At 41.9% G+C, this 19,714-nt stretch overlaps 1 protein-coding gene and 1 long non-coding RNA gene across 2 annotated transcripts in view; one reads left to right on the plus strand and one right to left on the minus strand.

Moving 5' to 3' along the window:
• LOC131543726 (uncharacterized) overlaps positions 1-4,892 on the plus strand; it is a 25,936-nt gene extending 21,044 nt beyond the window's left edge. Inside the window, exon 4 of the long non-coding RNA XR_009271971.1 lies at positions 4,561-4,892. This is a non-coding gene — a long non-coding RNA (uncharacterized LOC131543726). The remainder of the gene's footprint in view (positions 1-4,560) is intronic.
• A 1,091-nt stretch (positions 4,893-5,983) lies between these two features.
• syt4 (synaptotagmin IV) lies at positions 5,984-10,848 on the minus strand. The gene is made up of 4 exons (XM_058781433.1): positions 10,518-10,848; positions 8,932-9,794; positions 7,874-7,994; positions 5,984-7,096 (listed from the first exon to the last, which is right to left on the minus strand). The coding sequence occupies exons 1-4, from the start codon at positions 10,549-10,551 to the stop codon at positions 6,786-6,788; spliced, it is 1,329 nt and encodes a 442-aa protein (XP_058637416.1). The 5' UTR covers positions 10,552-10,848; the 3' UTR covers positions 5,984-6,785.
• Between the last annotated feature and the right edge of the window lie 8,866 nt (positions 10,849-19,714).

Raw genomic sequence — 19,714 nt, forward strand, 5'->3', positions numbered from 1 at the left:
CTCTTTCTCTGTGTCTCCATCCTCTCATTTTTCTAGTGGCTGGTAATATGCTTTCCTCGGAAGTGCGGCTGCCTGGTATTCAAATCACACACTATCATTATCGCAAGACTTATTTACCATTTTATGTGTGTGTGTGTGTGTGTGTGTGTGTGCTGAGCTGTTTGTGAGCTGGTGTGCCATCCATCATGTCTCCCAGCGTTTTGTGGGCGCAGCAACAATTTGTCATGTCACACTCCTGCCAGTTTGATTTTGGCCCGCCAGGCATACTTTCTCCCAGTCACGACTGCTCCCTCTTTTTCTCATTCCCTCCCTCCATCCATCCACCCTCCTTCGTTCATTCACCCTCTCCGTCTCCATAACAACCAAAGGAGTTTAGCCTTGACAGTTCGGTGGAATGGCATCTTTTCTGATCCGAGTTCAGTAATTTCTACTCACAAACACACATGCACTCTCTCTCAAGTGCAACGGCTTTGCCTCGTATTCACTGAGACTCTCAAGCAAAATCTTTGAAATTCCTCTCCCCTTCTCTGCAGCCTATAGACCTCCTTCACACCGCATCTGACACACATACACAGAGCTTATGGAGTAGTTTAGATTCGATTTGTGCTGAAGTGTGGGATGGGTTCATCTCTGAAAACTGGGTCAGCATAATTCATACTTCTCCCACTGAGACATAACAGCATGTGTGTGCATATGTGCGTCTGTGTGGTTGGTCAGGTTTTGCCAAGATTTTAAGGATCAAATGTCCCCACATGGATAGTAAAACTGGAAATCCCCTACATAGTCCACAAGAAAGATATCTTAATATAGATGATAAATAATGTCTTTACGAATATGTAAAAAACCAGAAAGGTTTGAATGATATTTAGGTTTAAGGGATGAAAAATACGCATTCCTACATCTGCAGCTATCAGCCTAAACATTATATGTAATGAAATTGGAAAATGATTCTTCATAAATCATTCTAATATGCTGATTTGGTGCTCATGGTTCTCATTATCCTCAATGTTAAAAACCATATAAATGGTTATTTTTTGGAAACCATAATATATTTTGTTAGAATTCTTTGATGAATAGATGTTTTAATCTCACTCACACCAAACGTTAGTATATCATGGTTTTTCACAAATATTTAATAATAAAATTTGTGAGGTATCATGCGATACTGAAGACTGTAATGGCTGCTGAAAATTCAGCTTTGCCATCACAGGAATAAATGACATTTTAAAATGTATTATTGTATGAAATAGTTTGGTTGTCATCTAGCTAGAAGGATTCATCCTTTCAGTCAGAATTCATATTCAGACACTCTTGTAAAAGGTCTCTAATTAAGGTGTTATTTATATATTTCTTTGGGTGTGTGTGTTGGGAGAGAAGAATGAGAGCCCTTTAAAAGCTTCTGTGGTTGTTTAATTGTCATTGCCACTGAAGGTCATGTAGTTTCAGCGGTATGAGTCAGCATAATGCTCATCCAGTGGCCCATCACCTGGACACATTCACCTTTAAGGACATTCAGACCAAAAAATGGCAAATCAGTTTCCTTCAGTTTTCATTTATGTTTTTCCATTCATCTAATTTGTCACTTTGACTGTGTCATTTTTCAGACAACCAATTTCAACCATTTTAAAAGCACTTCAGCTTCCTAAAAAAATAGTTTTCCTGGAAAATACAAGGCTATTATAGAAAATGTGATCACACTTTATTTTAAGGTCCAATTCTCGCTGTTAACAAACAATTAACTATGACTTTTGCCTCAAACTCCTAATTTGCTGCTTATTAATAGTTAGGTAGTTGTTAAGTGTAGATATAGGGTTAGGAATGGAGAATATGGTCATGCAGTAATATGTGCTTTAATAAACAGCCAATATGTTAATAATATGCATGTTAAAAGTGAGAATTGGTCCCTATACTAAAGTGTTACAGAAAATGCTTACTTGTACACCATAGAGGATTTCTTGTTTGTTTGTTTATTTATTTATTTTAAACAAATGAATTATTTAGCCAGTACATTAAAATCTGTGTTTTTGATTCAGCTGGTAAAACTTTTTTTCAGGTTTGATTTGGCAGGAAATTTGATTCAAAATGTTAAGGTAAATTAAGGTACAGCAGGTGGTTTATGAGCTGTTGAAAAGCTAATAATTATTCAATCCACCAAACACCCAAATTTGAAATATTCTATTAGTCTCATACATGGTATAAATGACTGAGAGGTGCTTTTGTCCCCAAATTCAGAAGCATGGATTATAAATTCATTTACATAACATTTACATGGCCATTCTATATGGTGAATACTCTCTGTGTTCAATATGACACACAGTAGAATTTTTTAGAAAGGAAAGTTTAAAAGAGAAAAAAGAATTTGAGAGAATCAAAAAATGATGAGTACCATTGTGTAAATAATTTGTAATCATGTAACCCATAAAAAGTAACTGTAATCTGATTAAAAGCATTTTAAAATGTAATATTATCTAATTACAAGTAATAAACGGAATCTGATTATGTAATCCAGATTGCATATAATCAGTTACTGCCCAGCTCTGTATAATAAAGCTGATACAAATACACCTCTGCATCTCTCACTAAACCAACCCCCAGCTTTCATGTCTCTCTCTGCTCTCTGGTTCAAACCAGGTGATCTCTCACACTCATAGTTACATTTCTGCTGATCTGAGAGCAGTTTTCCTTTTTCATTTTAGGTAATAATAGATCTGAATGGATGACGCAGTGCCTTAATTAGCATTTTAGGTCCTACTCAAATGAATCTCCCGAGCTTGTGATGACAGTCTCTGGGGAAACTCGCCTGTGAATGAGAGTCTCTGTGTTGTGTGTGGAGGTGTTTGGATGTCAAGCCTGACGAGACAAAAATAGAAGATTCAAAACTTGTAGATTTAGCGCACAGATGCAACACGACCAACACGCACAAATGTGTCATCAGTGAGTTTTATTCAATACCTCAAGGCACTGCTGTGTGTGTGCGTGTGTGTGGCCTTAGACCCATATCACAGTGGTCTATTTCTTTTCTGTGGTTTAATCTTATTTTCATCCATTTAATCATTTATTTCTTTGTCGAGACAGTCATTGGCTGCTCTGAATACCAAGAAGTCAGAGAGCCGACCTCACATGCCTCATCTGTCTTGTACATCTCACATCACCCTAATATTTCATCGGCATCCTCCATCAACCGCACAGACTCAGTGTTCTCTCATTTTCTTTATCTCTTTCTAATCCTTTCCCTTTGCCTTTATCTCGCTCCCTCTCTTTCATTTCCACCTTTCTTCTTTCTATCGGTTTATGACCATTTCAGTTCCAACTGCTCTCCAGTCAGAAAACCATCCTATTTTACTTGCACTTTGTACCCTTTCATCGATTTCTTTCATGTTCTCTCTCACTTTTAAGTTCCCAGTTTCATTTAAGCTTTATTGGTAAGACAAATGACAGCATTTTGCATTGCCAAAGATGTAGCGGTTTAGACAATAACCTCCTTGCCTCGTTCACTCGCTCTGTTTCTCAGCAGGAGACAGCAATCCTTCATTTGTCATTTCATGATATACTGCTGCATTTAAAATGCATTTCCATTACATCTGAGAACTATAAAAGATCCCAGCGTGCACACACACACACACACACACACACACACAGAGTCTGAGCTGATTCATAGCTTGATCTTGCAGCTCCCGCAGAGCTGGACTGGACAGGGTGGGGATGTGTGTCTGACTGCAGGAGGTGCTCTCTAATGTGGACGTGGCTGGTCTTTTCAGATACTAGCTTTGTTCCAAAACCTACTTGCTCACATAGATAGCTTTTAATGAATTGATCCACCCAAAAATGAATATTGCATCAATACTTATTCACAGTCATGTCGTTACAAATCTGTATCCTGTTATTTGCTGTATCGTGTAGTTTTTAAGATATATTGGAACTACACTCTTAAAAATAAAGGTGTTTAAAAGGTTCTTCACAGCAATGCCACAGAAGAACCATTTTTGGTTCCACAAAGAACCAAACTTTAAAGAACCATCTCTTTCTTACCTTTTTATTATCTGAAGAACCTTCTTTCGCCACAAAGAACTTTTTGTGAAACAGAAAGGTTCTTCGGATGTTAAAGGTTCTTTATGGAGCCATTTAGACAAAAAAGGTTCTTCTATGGCATCATGATGCTCCTTTATTTAAGTATTCAGAGGTAAGTTACAATCCAATCTAATCTTTCTGTCTTCAATCCCTTTAATTAAATTGCATGTTGCATATAAACTTACATACATCATTTAACTAATACTTGTGTATGTGTACTTTTATGCTTAAAGTATTGTATTGTTAACATAGCAAACTGTGCAAATTCCATACTCTATTGAAATCAGTTGTAAGTTGCTGCCTATTTAGAGCAATTCAGATAATCTCCAGGTTTTTATTTATATTTAGTTGCTGCCTTAGATAACAGCTTTCTATGTATGCAGTAGGCAGCACAGCAGATATAGTGACTGAGAGGATCAGTTTCTCAGGTGTGCAGAAACTGATGATAGAGTCCGAGCTCTTTTGACATTTTTCTCTTCATTTTTTGTGCAGACAGGTGTGAAGGCAGATCTGCCTGATGTGTTGGTGTTTGTGTGGTTTGACCACTGCCCAGTGCTCTTTATGCTGACTTATGATGTACAACTGGAGAGATGCCAGTTGACGCATCATATTACCTGACGTCAGAACCTTAGTCATCTTATACATTTGCATGCACAGCACACACACGTACTTTTCACAATTCCTGTCACTTTATGATTTCCCTCTCTCTGCCTGTCCTCTCACTTTTGACGTTTCTCTCCTAGCCTCAGCCTCAGTATGACATTTTCTTAAACTGCATTCACACAAACCTATGAGTATGTGTATATCTGTACATTTCTTTTGCTTTCCAATGTTATTTTTAATTAGCAATCTTCAATACTTTAAATGCATCTTGTAGATAAATTTGTTGATAAAAAACACAATTGCCTCTTTGCATCTTTTTTTGAGTGTAATTTTTTTGAGTGACTGACTCTTAGCTTTTTTTGTCACTTTAGAGTGTCACAAGGGTTTGTGAACCGCTTATGAGGCAATTAATTATTCATGGGTGCTCATGTTGGTACTAACACATGCTTTTACAAACCTGGAGCACTGACACATCAGTCTTGTGTTCAGTGGACTGACGTTGACTGCTAGGAATAGAGCTTTAGCTCATTTTGCCACCGATCCAAGAGAAACAGAACATTCAGGCCCTTATTGATATTCCAAGCCTTGGCAACCCACCCACAGGTTTTGTGAGGATAGAGTTCTTCCTGATGCCAAGATAATATAATAAATAAATAATATTACAATTTAAAGTAATCGTTTATATATATGTGTGTGTGTGTGTGTGTGTGTGTGTATGTATATATATATATATATATATATATGTGTGTGTGTGTGTGTGTGTGTGTGTGTGAATATATAAATAAATATATATATATATACTGTGTATATATATATATATATATATATATATATAATTTATTCCTGTGATGCAAAGCTAAAATCCTTCAGAAAAACATTCTGATATGCTGATTTGGTGCTTCAGAAACATTTCTTCTTATTATCAATGGTTGTGCTGCTTAATATTAATATAAAACGTTTTACAGGATTCTTTGATGTTTAGAAAGTTCAAAACAACTGCATTTATTTGAAATAGAAATTGTGTGTAACATTATAAATGTTGTGTTACTGCTCCTTTTGATCAATGTAATGCATTCTTGCTAAATAAAAGTATTAATTTATTTAAAAAAATGTCAAATTGTTTCCTGAGAAGATTTTATGGACCTTAGATATATGTACATTACTTCATCTCTTTCTCTCTAATGCTAATGACTAGTATTGATTTGAGTGTGACGTTATACCATTGACTCAGACTTCCTGCTCATCACAGTAAATAGCATTAAAATGAATATTGCTCCATCAGATGGAATGAATTTAGATTAACTAAATGACATAGGAGACATACTGTATTTCTTTCTCAGAACTGGATGTTTTATAGTAATACACATATACATCACTTCCACCGTTGTGCTCACAGTGAAGAGAACAACATTCTGTCTCAAACTCCACTGGAACTGAACTAACACACACATACACATTTATATACACACACACAGACACACACGCACCTGCTCACATTCACACACGCACTGCATGCGGCACTGTTCAGTTCGTGCAGTCGTCCTGCAGTCACACATCAGTCTCTGCTAGTTCGTGCCTAATTTAGGCTGCTTCCACACCATGTTAACTTACAAAAGCGTCAGGCAGAAAACACAAAAACGAGAAATCAAGTATAAAAGGAAGAGAATAAATGAATTTTAACATCTGAATAAACAAAAGATAAAAGCATCTCTTAAAAAATAAACAGATCATTCAGTTAATTTACATCATCATCACATTACCAGGATTTTCTTTAATTTTATCGCATAATGGAGTATTATTAACAGTGAGTAGAGAAGAACAGCAATAGCAACATGACATTCGGTACTGCACAAAGAGGTGATCGATCAGGTTTTGAATGAAGCATGAAGAAAAAGCGGCAACGGGCATCTGAGACAGTCTTTGGAATCATTAATTGGCCGGGTTCAGCTGCCGCCTCCCCCTTTAGAAGAAGCCCCACCCCAACGATATGACTGAGATCATTTGATTGACAGAGGACATTACTCGCGACAAGTCCACAGTTCAAATCCTGCCCACTCAACCATGAATTTCCAATGACAGTTCCTGGGCATCTGTCGGCAATGCAACCAACAGAGCTAGTCTTCGGACAGCGCGTGCCACTTAGCGATCTGTCTGCGCGGGTGGTCGCAGATCTCGCGCCAGTGTTCGCCGGCGGTGCCAGGGGAGGAGGTGCCCAGGAGGAGCCGGCCGATGACAGGCGTGCGGGACGTTCTATCGGAGTCCAGCAGCAGGAGCTCCACGCTGGTGTCTCGCAGGCCGTCTTCCGAGGGCAGGTCGAAAACAAAGAGCTCGTTGAAGACAGGGTTGGGGGCGCACTTTTTCACATGCGTCTTCTTCTTACACACTCGCTTCTTCCCGTGGAACAGGTTCACCTTCACATAAGGGTCTAAAAAAGATGGGAGGAAGAGAAATAAACAGAGTGAGACAGAAATCAATACTTCAGTCGATGCACAGAAATGATACATTGTGCATTGGGAGATCACGGACGATATAGCTTAAGAAGTGTTGATCATGGTTATTATGGTTGACTAAAACCATACAAAAACAGCATGTTATTTGAAATGAAATAAATGTATACTAAAACAACATATATTAAAAATATATTTTAATTATATAATTATATATATATATAAAAGACAAAGAAACAACACAAATACAAAAAAAATAATAATAAAATTAAAATGGAAAATAAATTTTAAAAAAAAGTAAAAGTATTAATAAAAACTATGACAGTACCTCAGTGATGCTAAAATAGTACTGGTACTAATATTATGTATATAAAATGTTTTAGATCAGTGGTTCTCAACCAAGGGTCCACTAGGGGTCCTTAGCAAATTTTCAAGGAGGCCACAGAATGACAGAATTAATTATTTAAATGTATATATTATTATTTATATAATTTACATTAATATCATTATTGATATATTAAAACAGTCTAACTTTAATAAAAACATACAATCAAAATGTAAACTGCAATTATAATTATTTTTGTTCCCCCAATATATATTGTTTTCCAAAAAACATTCAGTTCTTAAAATGTCTGAAATCTCTCTCTCTCTCTTTCTCTCTTTCTATACACACACACACACACACACACACAGACATTAACCATGGTGCTTCAGCTAATGACAGCTTCCATCTGACCCACATGCTTTGACCTTACCTGAGGGTCCACTGGAGTCAGTCTTGGGCAGGTGGCGGGCTTTCAGTACCACCACAGTCAGAGTACTGGTGGTCGACTGATAACACAGGGACAGAAGTAGCTCTCCTCGACCAGAACTCCTCTACAGATATAGATAAAGAACAAAGATATTTATTTATATGTTCTTGCAAGGTTTGGACACAATCAGCATCACAAAGCCCAAAACACCTTCTTTTTTATGATTTCACATTTACAACTAACCCTAGGCAGGTTTGAGAAGATAACTTCTAAGTGCGTTAACGTTACGAGCAACCGACTGTGAATCATTCCCTTGGCACAACACCAATGTATGACTCCAATTATGTGTGAACACGGCAGCATGTTGCCTTGGCAACACATCAGCAGGGTTCTGCTGCTGCCACAGCGATGACTTGGAATGTCTCTCAACCGATAAGGCATAATTATGTGTGTTTAACTATATGCAGCCACAGTCACCAATGAAAGATAATAGCTTTCCTTTCAGCTCAAATGGAGTGAATTCTTATGCACACAACAGTGAAATTGTGTTGCCAAAACAAGATTTTGTCAAAGATTATGACTTCTGCCCCGTTCACTATTATTTTAATAAGGCATGTGGCCTTTCAGTCCTCAATAAAGCTTTTTATGCATTTTAGAGTGCACTGAATGTGACAAGAAAATTGGTGAAGACTCTTTATTAACAGGTTAGTTCATTTATTATCAGCCTAATACACGCAGTCAGTATTTAAAGGCAGAAAAACTGAGTCATGTGTGGTCCATTAGTGGGTCAATTAAAAATTTACAACATGTGGGACTTAAGATGGATGGCACAGATTATTTATTGACCCAATGGACAAACAGGCAGCATTAATTGTTTCTCTATCCAGACTTGGGTGTGTCATTGACTGTCCGCAGTACGCAAGACCTACTACTGACTGTCTATGACTGTCTATATATATAATACATTGTTATTATAAACAGTTCTTATATTTAAAGACATGCATATTTATGTAAATATGTGAAAAAATCATCAAAAGAAATATAATTAAAGCTATTCTTACCCTGACATTCCTTTTAATAATGTCTCGGCTCATGAGGACGCGCCCCTCGGACAGGTCGATGTCAGCCAGAGGAACGAGGGTCTCTCCGATCACTTCGTCACGTGAAAAGCGGTCGAAACTCAGCACCATGAAGTGCAAAGCCAGCTGGGAAACCCGTGCATATGGGATTCCATAGAAGCTGAAGGTCTCGTCGAAGGCTGGGTCCAGAGTCTTCCTCAAAACACGTGTCTTCACCTTGTGCTTCTTCTCAGGCAGCAAGGTCAGCTTGATATAGGGGTCAGAGGTCAACGACTGTTCATCCGTGGGAGACAATCCGTGTGCCTCCTTGATGTGAACCATGAAAGCCTTCTTCTCAAAGTTGTACTCAACAGAAAAGTAGAGTGTCCCCAGGCCACCCTCTTTGTCCTGAGACTTCTCCACAGCCGGTGTCGGTGTCTGACTGGACAGAATGCTTTCTGGAGTACCAGCCTCCTGATTACCACCTGACCCAAAGCCTGCTTGCAGAGACGGGATGTCCAGGTCTGGGGAGCTACGCACCTTGAGTTGGAGGGTTGGTGGCTTGGAAGTGAAGTTTCCGTTAAGATCTCGTTTCTCCAGGTCCAGATGGAGCTCTGGCCGCCCACCGCTGGGACTGAGGGTCTGTTTTCCATGAGCTTCTGGTGTCTTTTCTCCTCCAAACTTCTTCTTTCCACTCAGGCTCTCAGGGTAGATGTCAACTCCCTTCAGCATGTGGACAAACTTATAGGGTGGGGTCTTGTTACTAGCCTTGTTGGCTTTGCGCTGACAGCAAATCCATGCAAAGATGGAGACGCTGAAGACCAGGCCAAACACACTCACCACTGCCACGCTCACAGGAACCTCCGCTATGTAAATAACAGGAAATTGAGAAAAAACACCAATAATTTATTTATTTAATAGATGTATGTAGACTTACTGTTGCCATGAAATATTAAAACACCTTCAATCAGGAAAAGAAGAGAGATTATATAAATTGTTTTGCATCTGAGGCAACACAAACACTGACATGTGTTGATGTTAACAGTTAAAACAATGTAAAACCATGCAAAGAAAAATAATGCCACTTTTTCCTCATTGAGCAACGTCTCAGGAGGTCACTGTCTCTTAAACCATGGCAGAGATTACTATTTACATTAACAAAGAACTGTTCATTGCGATTTAGATATGAAAGCCTGACAAGTTACAACCATGTGGTAGTGCAGTAGTGTCTGTGAATCTGGAAATTTCCGTTTTCGTGGTGGGTGCAGCACCTCTCCAGTGAATTAACTAAGATGCTCTGTCAGCCTTTTGTCTTCCCCTCAGAAAACAAATCACTTACTCTTCTGTGACTAATACGTTATCACCGAAAGCTTCTGACAAACATCTCAACGCGTTTAAGCATCTTCATACACCAGTGATGTCATGGGCTACTAATAGAGCACGCGCCTATTTATGCCTGTCCTCGCGCATCAGGAAAAAGCCGCGTTACTGTTACTGAGCCACGTTCCCAAAAATGTAACAACAGTTCTTTAACCATGCACAAATACCATATGTTCTCCGAAAATGACAAATAACAACAATTTACTCACCGATATGTGCTTCTTCTGTCGTCACTGGTGCCATTGTATGCGCGCGCTCTGTCCAAGGTCCTGAAAAGATGCTTCTAGCTCGCGCTGCCGTTCACGATTCTTCACGCGCGTTAAACTCGCCCGTCTTTCGCTTCAGGTGGAGACTAGAGACACGAGACTGAATAATTTAATGCTTGTAGTAGATTAAAAATTAACGCCTGTTTATTGTCGCTCCAAAATAAACAGAATAAGCTTGATTTCCCCTTTCCCAGAGGTTTCCTCACACCGTCCAGTGCTGATACTCGCTGCGCTATGAGTCTGCCTAAACAAGCGACGCCTCTCCAGTCCCCTCCCCTCCAGTGAGTTCATCGCTTCTGACGCAGTTCTGACGAACACGACGCCTGAAATCACTGCCCTGCGCACTGATACCAAACACAGGCCTGTTCATCACTGTGATTGCCCAGGGTTTATGGCGTTTGTGTGCTTTCAAACGTATCTAAAGAAGTCCAGGTGAAATGCTCTTTGTTGTGGTTCTATTAACGGGAAGGACTGAGCTGATGACACTTAATTTCATTTGCTAAAGTGCACACCAATTCACAAAGCACAGGCCCATCACACTGTTTGCAATGAGTAAAAAATGAACTAATTTCTTTTATGTTTCCTGGAAGTGACATTTGATCATAATAACGTGGGTAATAAAGCAGTTTGCCTTAATAAATATCTTAACTTTATTTTCTTTAGTCACAAGTCACAAGACAAAATTTTACTTAATGTAGGTCAATATAATACATTTTTTGGCTTTGTTACAACTTAACTTATACATTACATTTAGGCATTTAGCAGACACTTTTATTCAAAGCGACTTACAAATGAGGACAATAGAAGCAATTAAAACCAACAAAAGAGCAGTAATATGTACAGGTGCATCTCAATAAATTAGAATGTCAGGGAAAAGTTCATTTATTTCAGTAATTCAACTCAAATTGTGAAACTCGTGTATTAAATAAATTCAGTGCACACAGACTGAAGTAGTTTAATTCTTTGGTTCTTTTAATTGTGATGATTTTGGCTCACATTTGACAAAAACCCACCAATTCACTATCTCAACAAATTAGAATACTTCATAAGACCGATAAAAAAAAGTTTTCAGTGAATTGTTGGCCTTCTGGAAAGTATGTTAATTTACTGTATATGTACTCAATACTTGCTAGGGGCTCCTTTTGCTTTAATTACTGCCTCAATTCGGCGTGGCATGGAGGTGATCAGTTTGTGGCACTGCTGAGGTGGTATGGAAGCCCAGGTTTCTTTGACAGTGGCCTTCAGCTCATCTGCATTTTTTGGTCATTTTCCTCTTGACAATACTCCATAGATTCTCTATGGGGTTCAGGTCTGGTGAGTTTGCTGGCCAGTCAAGCACACCAACACCATGATCATTTAACCAGCTTTTGGTGCTTTTGGCAGTGTGGGCAGGTGCCAAATCCTGCTGGAAAATGAAATCAGCATCTCCATAATGCTTGTCAGCAGAAGGAAGCATGAAGTGCTCCAAAATTTCTTGGTAAACAGGTGCAGTGACTTTGGTTTTCAAAAAACACAATGGACCAACACCAGCAGATGACATTGCACCCCAAATCATCACAGACTGTGGAAACTTAACACTGGACTTCAAGCAACTTGGACTATGAGCTTCTCCACCCTTCCTCCAGACTCTAGGACCTTGGTTTCCAAATGAAATACAAAACTTGCTCTCATCTGAAAAGAGGACTTTGGACCACTGGGCAATAGTCCAGTTCTTCTTCTCCTTAGCCCAGGTAAGACGCCTCTGACGTTGTCTGTGGTTCAGGAGTGGCTTAACAAGAGGAATTCTAAGTTTTGGTTACCTGAACTTTCAATGAATGGACAGAAATCTCTCAGATTTCATTAAAATACCTTAATTTGTGTCTCAAAGACGAACCAAAGTCTTACAGGTTTGGAACAACATGAGGGTGAGTAAAAGACAGAATCTTCATTTTTGGGTGAACCTAACTTTTGAAGTCTCTGTGTCCATCTGTAGAAACAAACAAACAGTAAAAAAGTTTATTTTTCTGCCAAGCAGGGCTGGTTTTTCTTGTACTTACAGAGTCAAGTCAAGTCACCGTTATTTGTGTAGCGCTTTTTACAATGCAGATTGTGTCAAAGCAGTTTCACAGTATTAAAAAAGGGAAATAGTGTGTCGAAATAGTGTGCCATTCTCCTCTGGCCAGACGGGACCAGCAGTTTAATTCTAGGTTGCAACAATGTCAGATTGTGCAGAGGATCTGGTCCCTGTGGCCTTGTCCCGATGGCTGTCTAGGAGACAAGGTCTTCACTGGGAATCTGTCTCTGGGGCTCATCTAGGTGTCCTGGTCTCCGCTGACATTCAGAGCTGTAGAAGTCATCTCTAGGAGCCGATCCACCATCTGATCTGGATACGGACTGGATTGGGTGGCTACGATGACCTTGGAATAAGAAAGAAACAGACTAATATTAGCATAGATGCCATTCTTCTTATGATGTAACGAGTACATCGTGTGTTATGGGAAGTGTTCCCAGTTCTGGTTGATCTAATTAATGCAGCCTAACAATTCCTTTAACGGATTTGAATATTAGAAGCGTATTAGTGTGTTATGTGTGAGCCAGGTTAAAGAGATGGGTCTTTAATCTAGATTTAAACTGACAGAGTGTGTCTGCCTCCTGAACAGTGTTAGGTAGATTGTTCCAGAGTTTGGGCGCTAAATAGGAAAAGGATCTGCCGCCCGCAGTTGATTTTGATAGGTATTATCATATGGCCAGAGTTTTGAGAACGCAGCGGACGTGGAGGACTATAATGCGATAAGAGCTCACTCAAATACTGAGGTGCTAAATATTTCAGGGCTTTTATAAGTAATTAGCAAAATCTATACGATGTTTAATAGGGAGCCAGTGCAGTGTTGACAGAACCGGGCTAATGTGATCATGCTGCTGCATTTTGAACCAGCTAGAGTTTGTTTATTAAGCGCGCAGAGCAACCACTCAATAGAGCATTACAATAATGTAACCTTGAGGTCATGAACGCATGAATTAACGTTTCTGCATTTGACATTGAGAGCATAGGCTGTAATTTAGATATATTTTTGAGATGGAAAAATGCATCAGAGCTTATCAAGTTCTCTGCTGTGAGAGATTTTGAGAAAAAGAATTAGAATTAATAGTAGTAAACACATAAATGTCTGAGATCAATACCTTAAATAACAACAGCATAATTTTCATTAAATCATCTCATACACTTTCGTAATATATTAAAGAACCTTACCTTGAACATGTATGTATTGCTTTGGAATTGGCTGGTATGGGTCTGTAATATTATGGTACAGATGGAAAAATCTCTTAGACTTAATTAAGTACAGCAGATATCAACTGGCCTTAAGAAAAAAAAAAGCAGAACTTACAGTTGTCCTGTGACTCGATTACATCTCCAAACTGTTGTGAAAAGTCATTAAAAACATCTTTCCTAAAAAAACAAAAATAAATAGATTCTGGATTAAAGGAAAATAAAAGCATAGACAAGTAAACAGTAATACACATGAACTAATGTTATTCGAGTAAGCAACAGGACCAGTAAATACAACAGAACAAAGATACAAATGTGCTTAACAGTAATGATAAATACCATTGAATAAACTAACCAAATGTTTAAAAAAAGAAATTTCTTTACGTTATGAATTAAACATAACTTACACGTGTTTCCCCATCAAAATGTAACTCACGTTGCGTCGTCATTGACGACTGCTTTGGGGAAACTCCTGTTTACTCTGCTACTGAAGCCTGATTGATTAACATTTGTGCAACTACACAAACCAATGGCGCTTGAGCCCGCCAGATCCGACTTGCTATATAAGTTGGCCCAGAGTGCCATTTCGTCAGAATCTTCTCCTTCAGCGACGAGACCATCTCTTCGCTGACTCTGCAACGAAGCCGAAGCTAAGAAGACAAAGCTTACCTGCTCTACGCTGCTCCACTCCCGCCGTCGAACCCAGCCCCAGAAGTGGACTGCTTTCCCCTGCAGCCATCCGGCGAGGAAAAGAGCAAATTTTCTGAGCAAATTCCAGAAGCACGTTGTTTCAAATGTCGCTTCGTGAGTGTAGCTCATGCAAGGAGCCCCTGCATGCGCTTGTCTGCGCGTCACCCACGTAGAGGCTGCACTCACCGGGCCGCCTTCGCTCGCGGATCGCCTTTTTTCATGAAGGCGGTCCTCCCCGCTGCGTTCCCCCGACTTCTCTTTCTCCCCGGAGGAAGAAGCAGCGGAACAGCAGGGCTCCTCTCTCAGACACAAGTAATGCTGCGTCGGCTCAGCACCCGCGCACTTCACCCTCCCCGCAGCGCCCATAGTTGGATGCGAGTGGCCTGGTTTCCTTTGCCGCATCTGAGGAGGAGATAGCCGTTGATGAATCCATGTCCTTGACGGCATCGGACGCTGACGAGTGGGTGTGTACCGGCGACGAGCCCGAAGCTCCCCCTCCATTTCAGTCTACGTGGCCTAGCGTGGACTCGGAGCTTATTCGCGTTCTCACGCGTGCTGTGGAGGAACTAGGCCTGGCGTGGACGGCCCCGGAAGAGCCCGCCCCCGGCCTCCTCGACGAGTGGTTCCTGAAGGGTCATCGTCAGTCTTCCTCTCGTCAGTGCCCAGCTCCGTTTATGCCCGAGGTCCACGAGGAGCTCACTAAAACCTGGCGAGCTCCTTACTCTGTGCGTGTGAACCCCTCTACTGCAGCAGCTCTCACCACCATTGATGGTGCTGAGGAAAAGGGGTACTGTAAGCTCCCCCCCTCTTGAGGAGGCAGTAGCTGCACACCTGCTTCCGCCGACGAGCCGTGGACTGAAGACAGCAACGTATCCATCAAAGCCCTGCAGGATGACGTCAGCTCTAGCCAACAGAGCTTATGCAGCGGCTGGCCAGGCTGGCTCAGCCCTGCATACGATGTCCGTACTACAAGTTTTTCAAGCCAAACTTCTCCGCGACATGGACAAGCCTGGCCGAGATCACAGCGCATTCGCTGAACTGCGCACGGTGACAGATCTGGCCCTGCGTGCTACCAAGGCAACAAGACAGTGGGCAAGGTCATGGCCGAAGACATCGCAAGCGCTGCGTCATTTCCTGCCCAAGCGCCCCAGTTCGGCGACTGCTTCAAGCCGCCCGAAGCCAGCGTCCACTCAGCAGCCTGCAAAGCCGGTGCAGCCTCAGCTCTTGCAGAAGCCGGAGCCGGGGCTTCAACAGCACCCCAGATCGGCGAAGAAGCAACCCTTCCTGAAGCATCAGGGTCCCTGCCCTCGTGTAGTGCTGGATCCTGGGACTCAGAAGCCGTCCTGATCTGCATGCAGAGAGGAAAAGGAGAGGGATAATTCTCGCGGATGCCGGAATCCCCTCGAAGAGAGCTCGCAGACATTCCCCACCCCTTCGAATGCCTCTGAGTGGTGGAGGGTTTGTAACAGGGCATGTCCTGCCAGTTCAGCGTGTGCCCCAAACTACCACTGTGATAGTGGACCCAAATACAATAAAGAGCATTTCTCCTCTCCCTGCACCCACACATGTCAGTTCTCCCCCTGTTGGCGGCGAGCTGTCATCAATAAAGCCACTCATATATGCCAGCTCTCCTCCTTCGGGCAGCGAGCAGTCATTACTAAAGGCAAAAACATTCACGAAGGTCAGCTCTCTCTCTCCGGATGGCGAGCTGTCTTCAATAAAGATGTTCACAAATGTCAGTTCTCCCCCTTCGGGCAGTGATCTGTCATTAACACAAATAGAACCTCTTGCATCCCGGCTGCTGGCTTGGAAAGCCATTCCCGGCGTGTCAGATTGGGTTCTAAAAACCATAGAACGAGGCTACTCGCTCCAGTTCGCTCGCAGGCCACCTGTATTCAGAAGCGTGGTGCAGACCTCGGTGTAAGACAACGAATCTCACATTCTCCGAGCCGAAGTGCACACACTGCTTGCAAAGGGTGCCGTGGAAACGGTTCCCTTAGCGGACAGCGAGTCAGGATTTTACAACCGCTACTTCCTAGTTCCCAAGAAAGATGGCGGGCTCAGACCAATTCACAATCTCAGACATCTGAATCGGGCTCTCATGCGACGGCCGTTCAGAATGTTAACGTTGAAACAGATCCTCGCACAGATTCGGCCCGAGGAATGGTTTCTGTCAGTGGATCTGAAGGATGCTTACTTTCATATCCAAATAGCGCCCCATCACAGACCATTCTTGAGATTCGCTTTCGAGGGAGTGACCTATCAGTACACAGTCCTTCCATCTGGGCTGTCTCTGGCCCCCCGCACTTTTACGAAGTGCATAGACATGGCACTTTCCCCTCTGAGGCAGATGGGAATCCACATACTAAACTATCTCGACGACTGGCTGATGCTAGCCGACTCAGAATGGCAATTGATCGCTCACAGTTCGTTGTTGCTCAACCACCTAGAGTGTTTGGGGTTGAAAATCAATCCAGCCAAGAGTTGTCCTTTCTGGGAACAGTCATAGACTCTGGTCAAATGTGAGCTTGGGTCACGTCGGAACGCTCCCTGACTATCCAGTGTAACGTTTGATTGTAATCAAGTTGTTCGATCAGGTTTTAGGCAACGTAAACTTTCCCTCCTCCCTTGTTGTAACGAAATTACAGATGCAATTACAGATGCATGTCTAACATCCACCTCTGGTTCAAAGAACGTTATCACCTCTGCTATCTTCTCCAACGCTACTCATCAACTTTCTCTTTGAGCTTCAAAGAGATTCCGGGGGGTAAGGAATGATTCCCCCATCCCCACGAGGAGCCACTACCCATGGCCCAGACACACTCAAAAGCCACAATACACATAGGAAACGACATTGGCTCCATTTATCCACAATCAAACTGTTCCAAAATGTATATAGTGTATTCCTGTGTTGTATGCATGTTCCTAGGTTATAGTAGCTTAGTTATAACTCTGTAGTACTGTAGTGAAGCTCCAATTACTTGGATCTAGATATATTAATGTATCACTGCCTTAATGTTTTTCCAAACACTGGCATGTTAGGTATCAAAATGACCGTCTTCCGATTCCTGGATTAATGGTGTATATTATGTTACCATAATTTGCACCATGCTCTTTTTACCATACTTTGACTTAATATTGGACAAATCCTCCAGACCACCATAAACCATGCAAATAAGGTGTTGCGTGAGACAAAGGAACCTCTCCCGTCAGTCTGCCAAAGATGGGTGTGACCAGGGACCGTTAAAAGTCCCTAACCCAAACTCATCATTGCTCAAAAAAACCTTTCTTCTTGAGATGGACACTACCAAGAGTCTTCAAAAACTCTCCCCTTGAGTTTTACCTTCTGGCAGTTTTACCTTCAAGTAACTTTGTGGACTAGCTGTGGACTTTCCTTTCTTCAGAAGAATCTGAGGACAACCGCACTCCTAAAGAACTCATCAAGAACCTCCGTTGTCTATCACATCAGGACTCTTGTTCAGCAACAAAGCCAATGCAAGTAACCGTTTACAACTATTTAGATGCGAGTTTAAGTTTGAACCCCTTTTAAGGTGATTTTTGATTCTTTGATGATTCTCATTCTCAAATTCTTTTGGTTAACTGGTGTGAAATACTGCCATTCTTTGTTCTTCTCTCTCTCTTTCCTCGCTTTCCTTCATTCTGTATATATATGTTTTGCTTAATTTAGTGTATGATAGCTATAGTTTCATTTATTAAATCCCTTATATTCACGATTGATTGTCTCTGTGTTCTGCTCACAATTCGAAGTCACTGAATGTTGATCCTTGCTACATGCTAAACTATTGCTAGTACTGCATAAAGTAGGAAAATTATTCTTCCTTGGCCAGGAAAATAACCTTTGCTAGAATTGATAAATGATTATATTGTCTGCTCGGTGGACAGACAGATCAAGTAATTGTAATATTGATTCTGCTACAGTTTATTCTAAGATCTAATCTAAATATTTATTATTAATTATAACCAGTTATAATTAATTATAAATATTCCCGTTTTTGAGCTAATTTGCTACACCAGCGAGCGGCAGCATCTTTCAAACTGGGGACCTCACGTCCCCTCAAAGCATTTCAAAGGATGCTCGGCCTCATGGCCGCGGCCTCCTCGGTTATTCCCCTGGGCCTGCTACACATGCGGCCCCTTCAATATTGGCTAAAAGCCTGCGTCCCGTCCCACACCTGGCGCCTGGGCCGCACTCATGTCAAGGTAACCCATCGCTGCATCAAAGCTGTGGCCCCTTGGACAACTTCTCGCCTGTTTCAATTGGGCGTACAGTTGGGGACGACCTCCAGAAGGAAGGTGGTCACGACAGATGCTTCCAGCTCAGGCTGGGGCGCTCTGTACGAGGGCAACCAGCGTAAGGCTCCTGGTCGATCCACGAGCGACGCCTGCATATCAACTGCCTTGAAATGATGGCTGTTTGTCTGGCACTAAAGACCTTCCTGCTTTGGGCACAGAAAGAACTCCTCTCACTTCAAGCGGTTCATGTGCTGGGCAGACTGAACCAGGGAGCGGATATGTTGTCAAGGGACAATGTAGCTCCAGAAGAATGGAGGCTACATCCCCAGACGGTTCAGATGATTTGGTCAGTTTTCGGAATGGCAGAGGTCGACCTCTTCGCCTCCGAAGACAACTGTCACTGCCCAACCTATTTTTCAATTCAGCGGGATGCTCTGGCCCAGGTTATCCGGCGAATCAGGGAAACTAAATGCTCTCTCCTCCTCGTGGCCCCCCTCTGGAGGAATCAAGTCTGGTTCCCAGAGATGATACAGCTGCTGTCTGCAGCACCGTGGTCAATACCACTGTGGAACTGTGGAGCCTTCATGAGGCTAGAGCTCCGTCTACACAATGCCTCTATGTCCCCAAGTGGTCAGTCTTCAGTGACTGGTGTTCAGCACGTAAACAGGATCCGGTTTCATGTGACGTGTCCCACGTGCAAGAGCTGCTGGATAAGGGGCGCACCCCTTCCACGCTCAAGGTCTATGTGGCAGCCATCGTGGCGATTCATTCTCCCGAGGCTGGCCGGACTATTGGCAAAAATGACTTGGTCATTAAGTTCCTTAGAGGCGCTAGGCGGTTGAATCCTCCTCGCCCTAAGACTATGCCAACTTGGGACTTATCCATAGTCCTGGGGGCCCTCAAGGGACAGCCGGCTGCTCTCGAAATGCTCTCGTGGCACTTAATGCCA

Source organism: Onychostoma macrolepis, chromosome 07 (assembly GCF_012432095.1).
Source record: "Onychostoma macrolepis isolate SWU-2019 chromosome 07, ASM1243209v1, whole genome shotgun sequence".
NCBI lineage: Eukaryota > Metazoa > Chordata > Actinopteri > Cypriniformes > Cyprinidae > Onychostoma > Onychostoma macrolepis.

Excerpts from the sequence above, each read along its gene's own strand:
- syt4 (XM_058781433.1), bottom strand. The coding sequence starts at position 10,551 with ATGGCACCAGTGACGACAGAAGAAGCACATATCG. Across the intron at positions 7,995-8,931 it reads TTATTAAAAGGAATGTCAGG|AGGAGTTCTGGTCGAGGAGA; the intron begins GTAAGAATAGCT and ends CTATATCTGTAG. Across the intron at positions 7,097-7,873 it reads TGACTCCAGTGGACCCTCAG|ACCCTTATGTGAAGGTGAAC; the intron begins GTAAGGTCAAAG and ends CATCTTTTTTAG.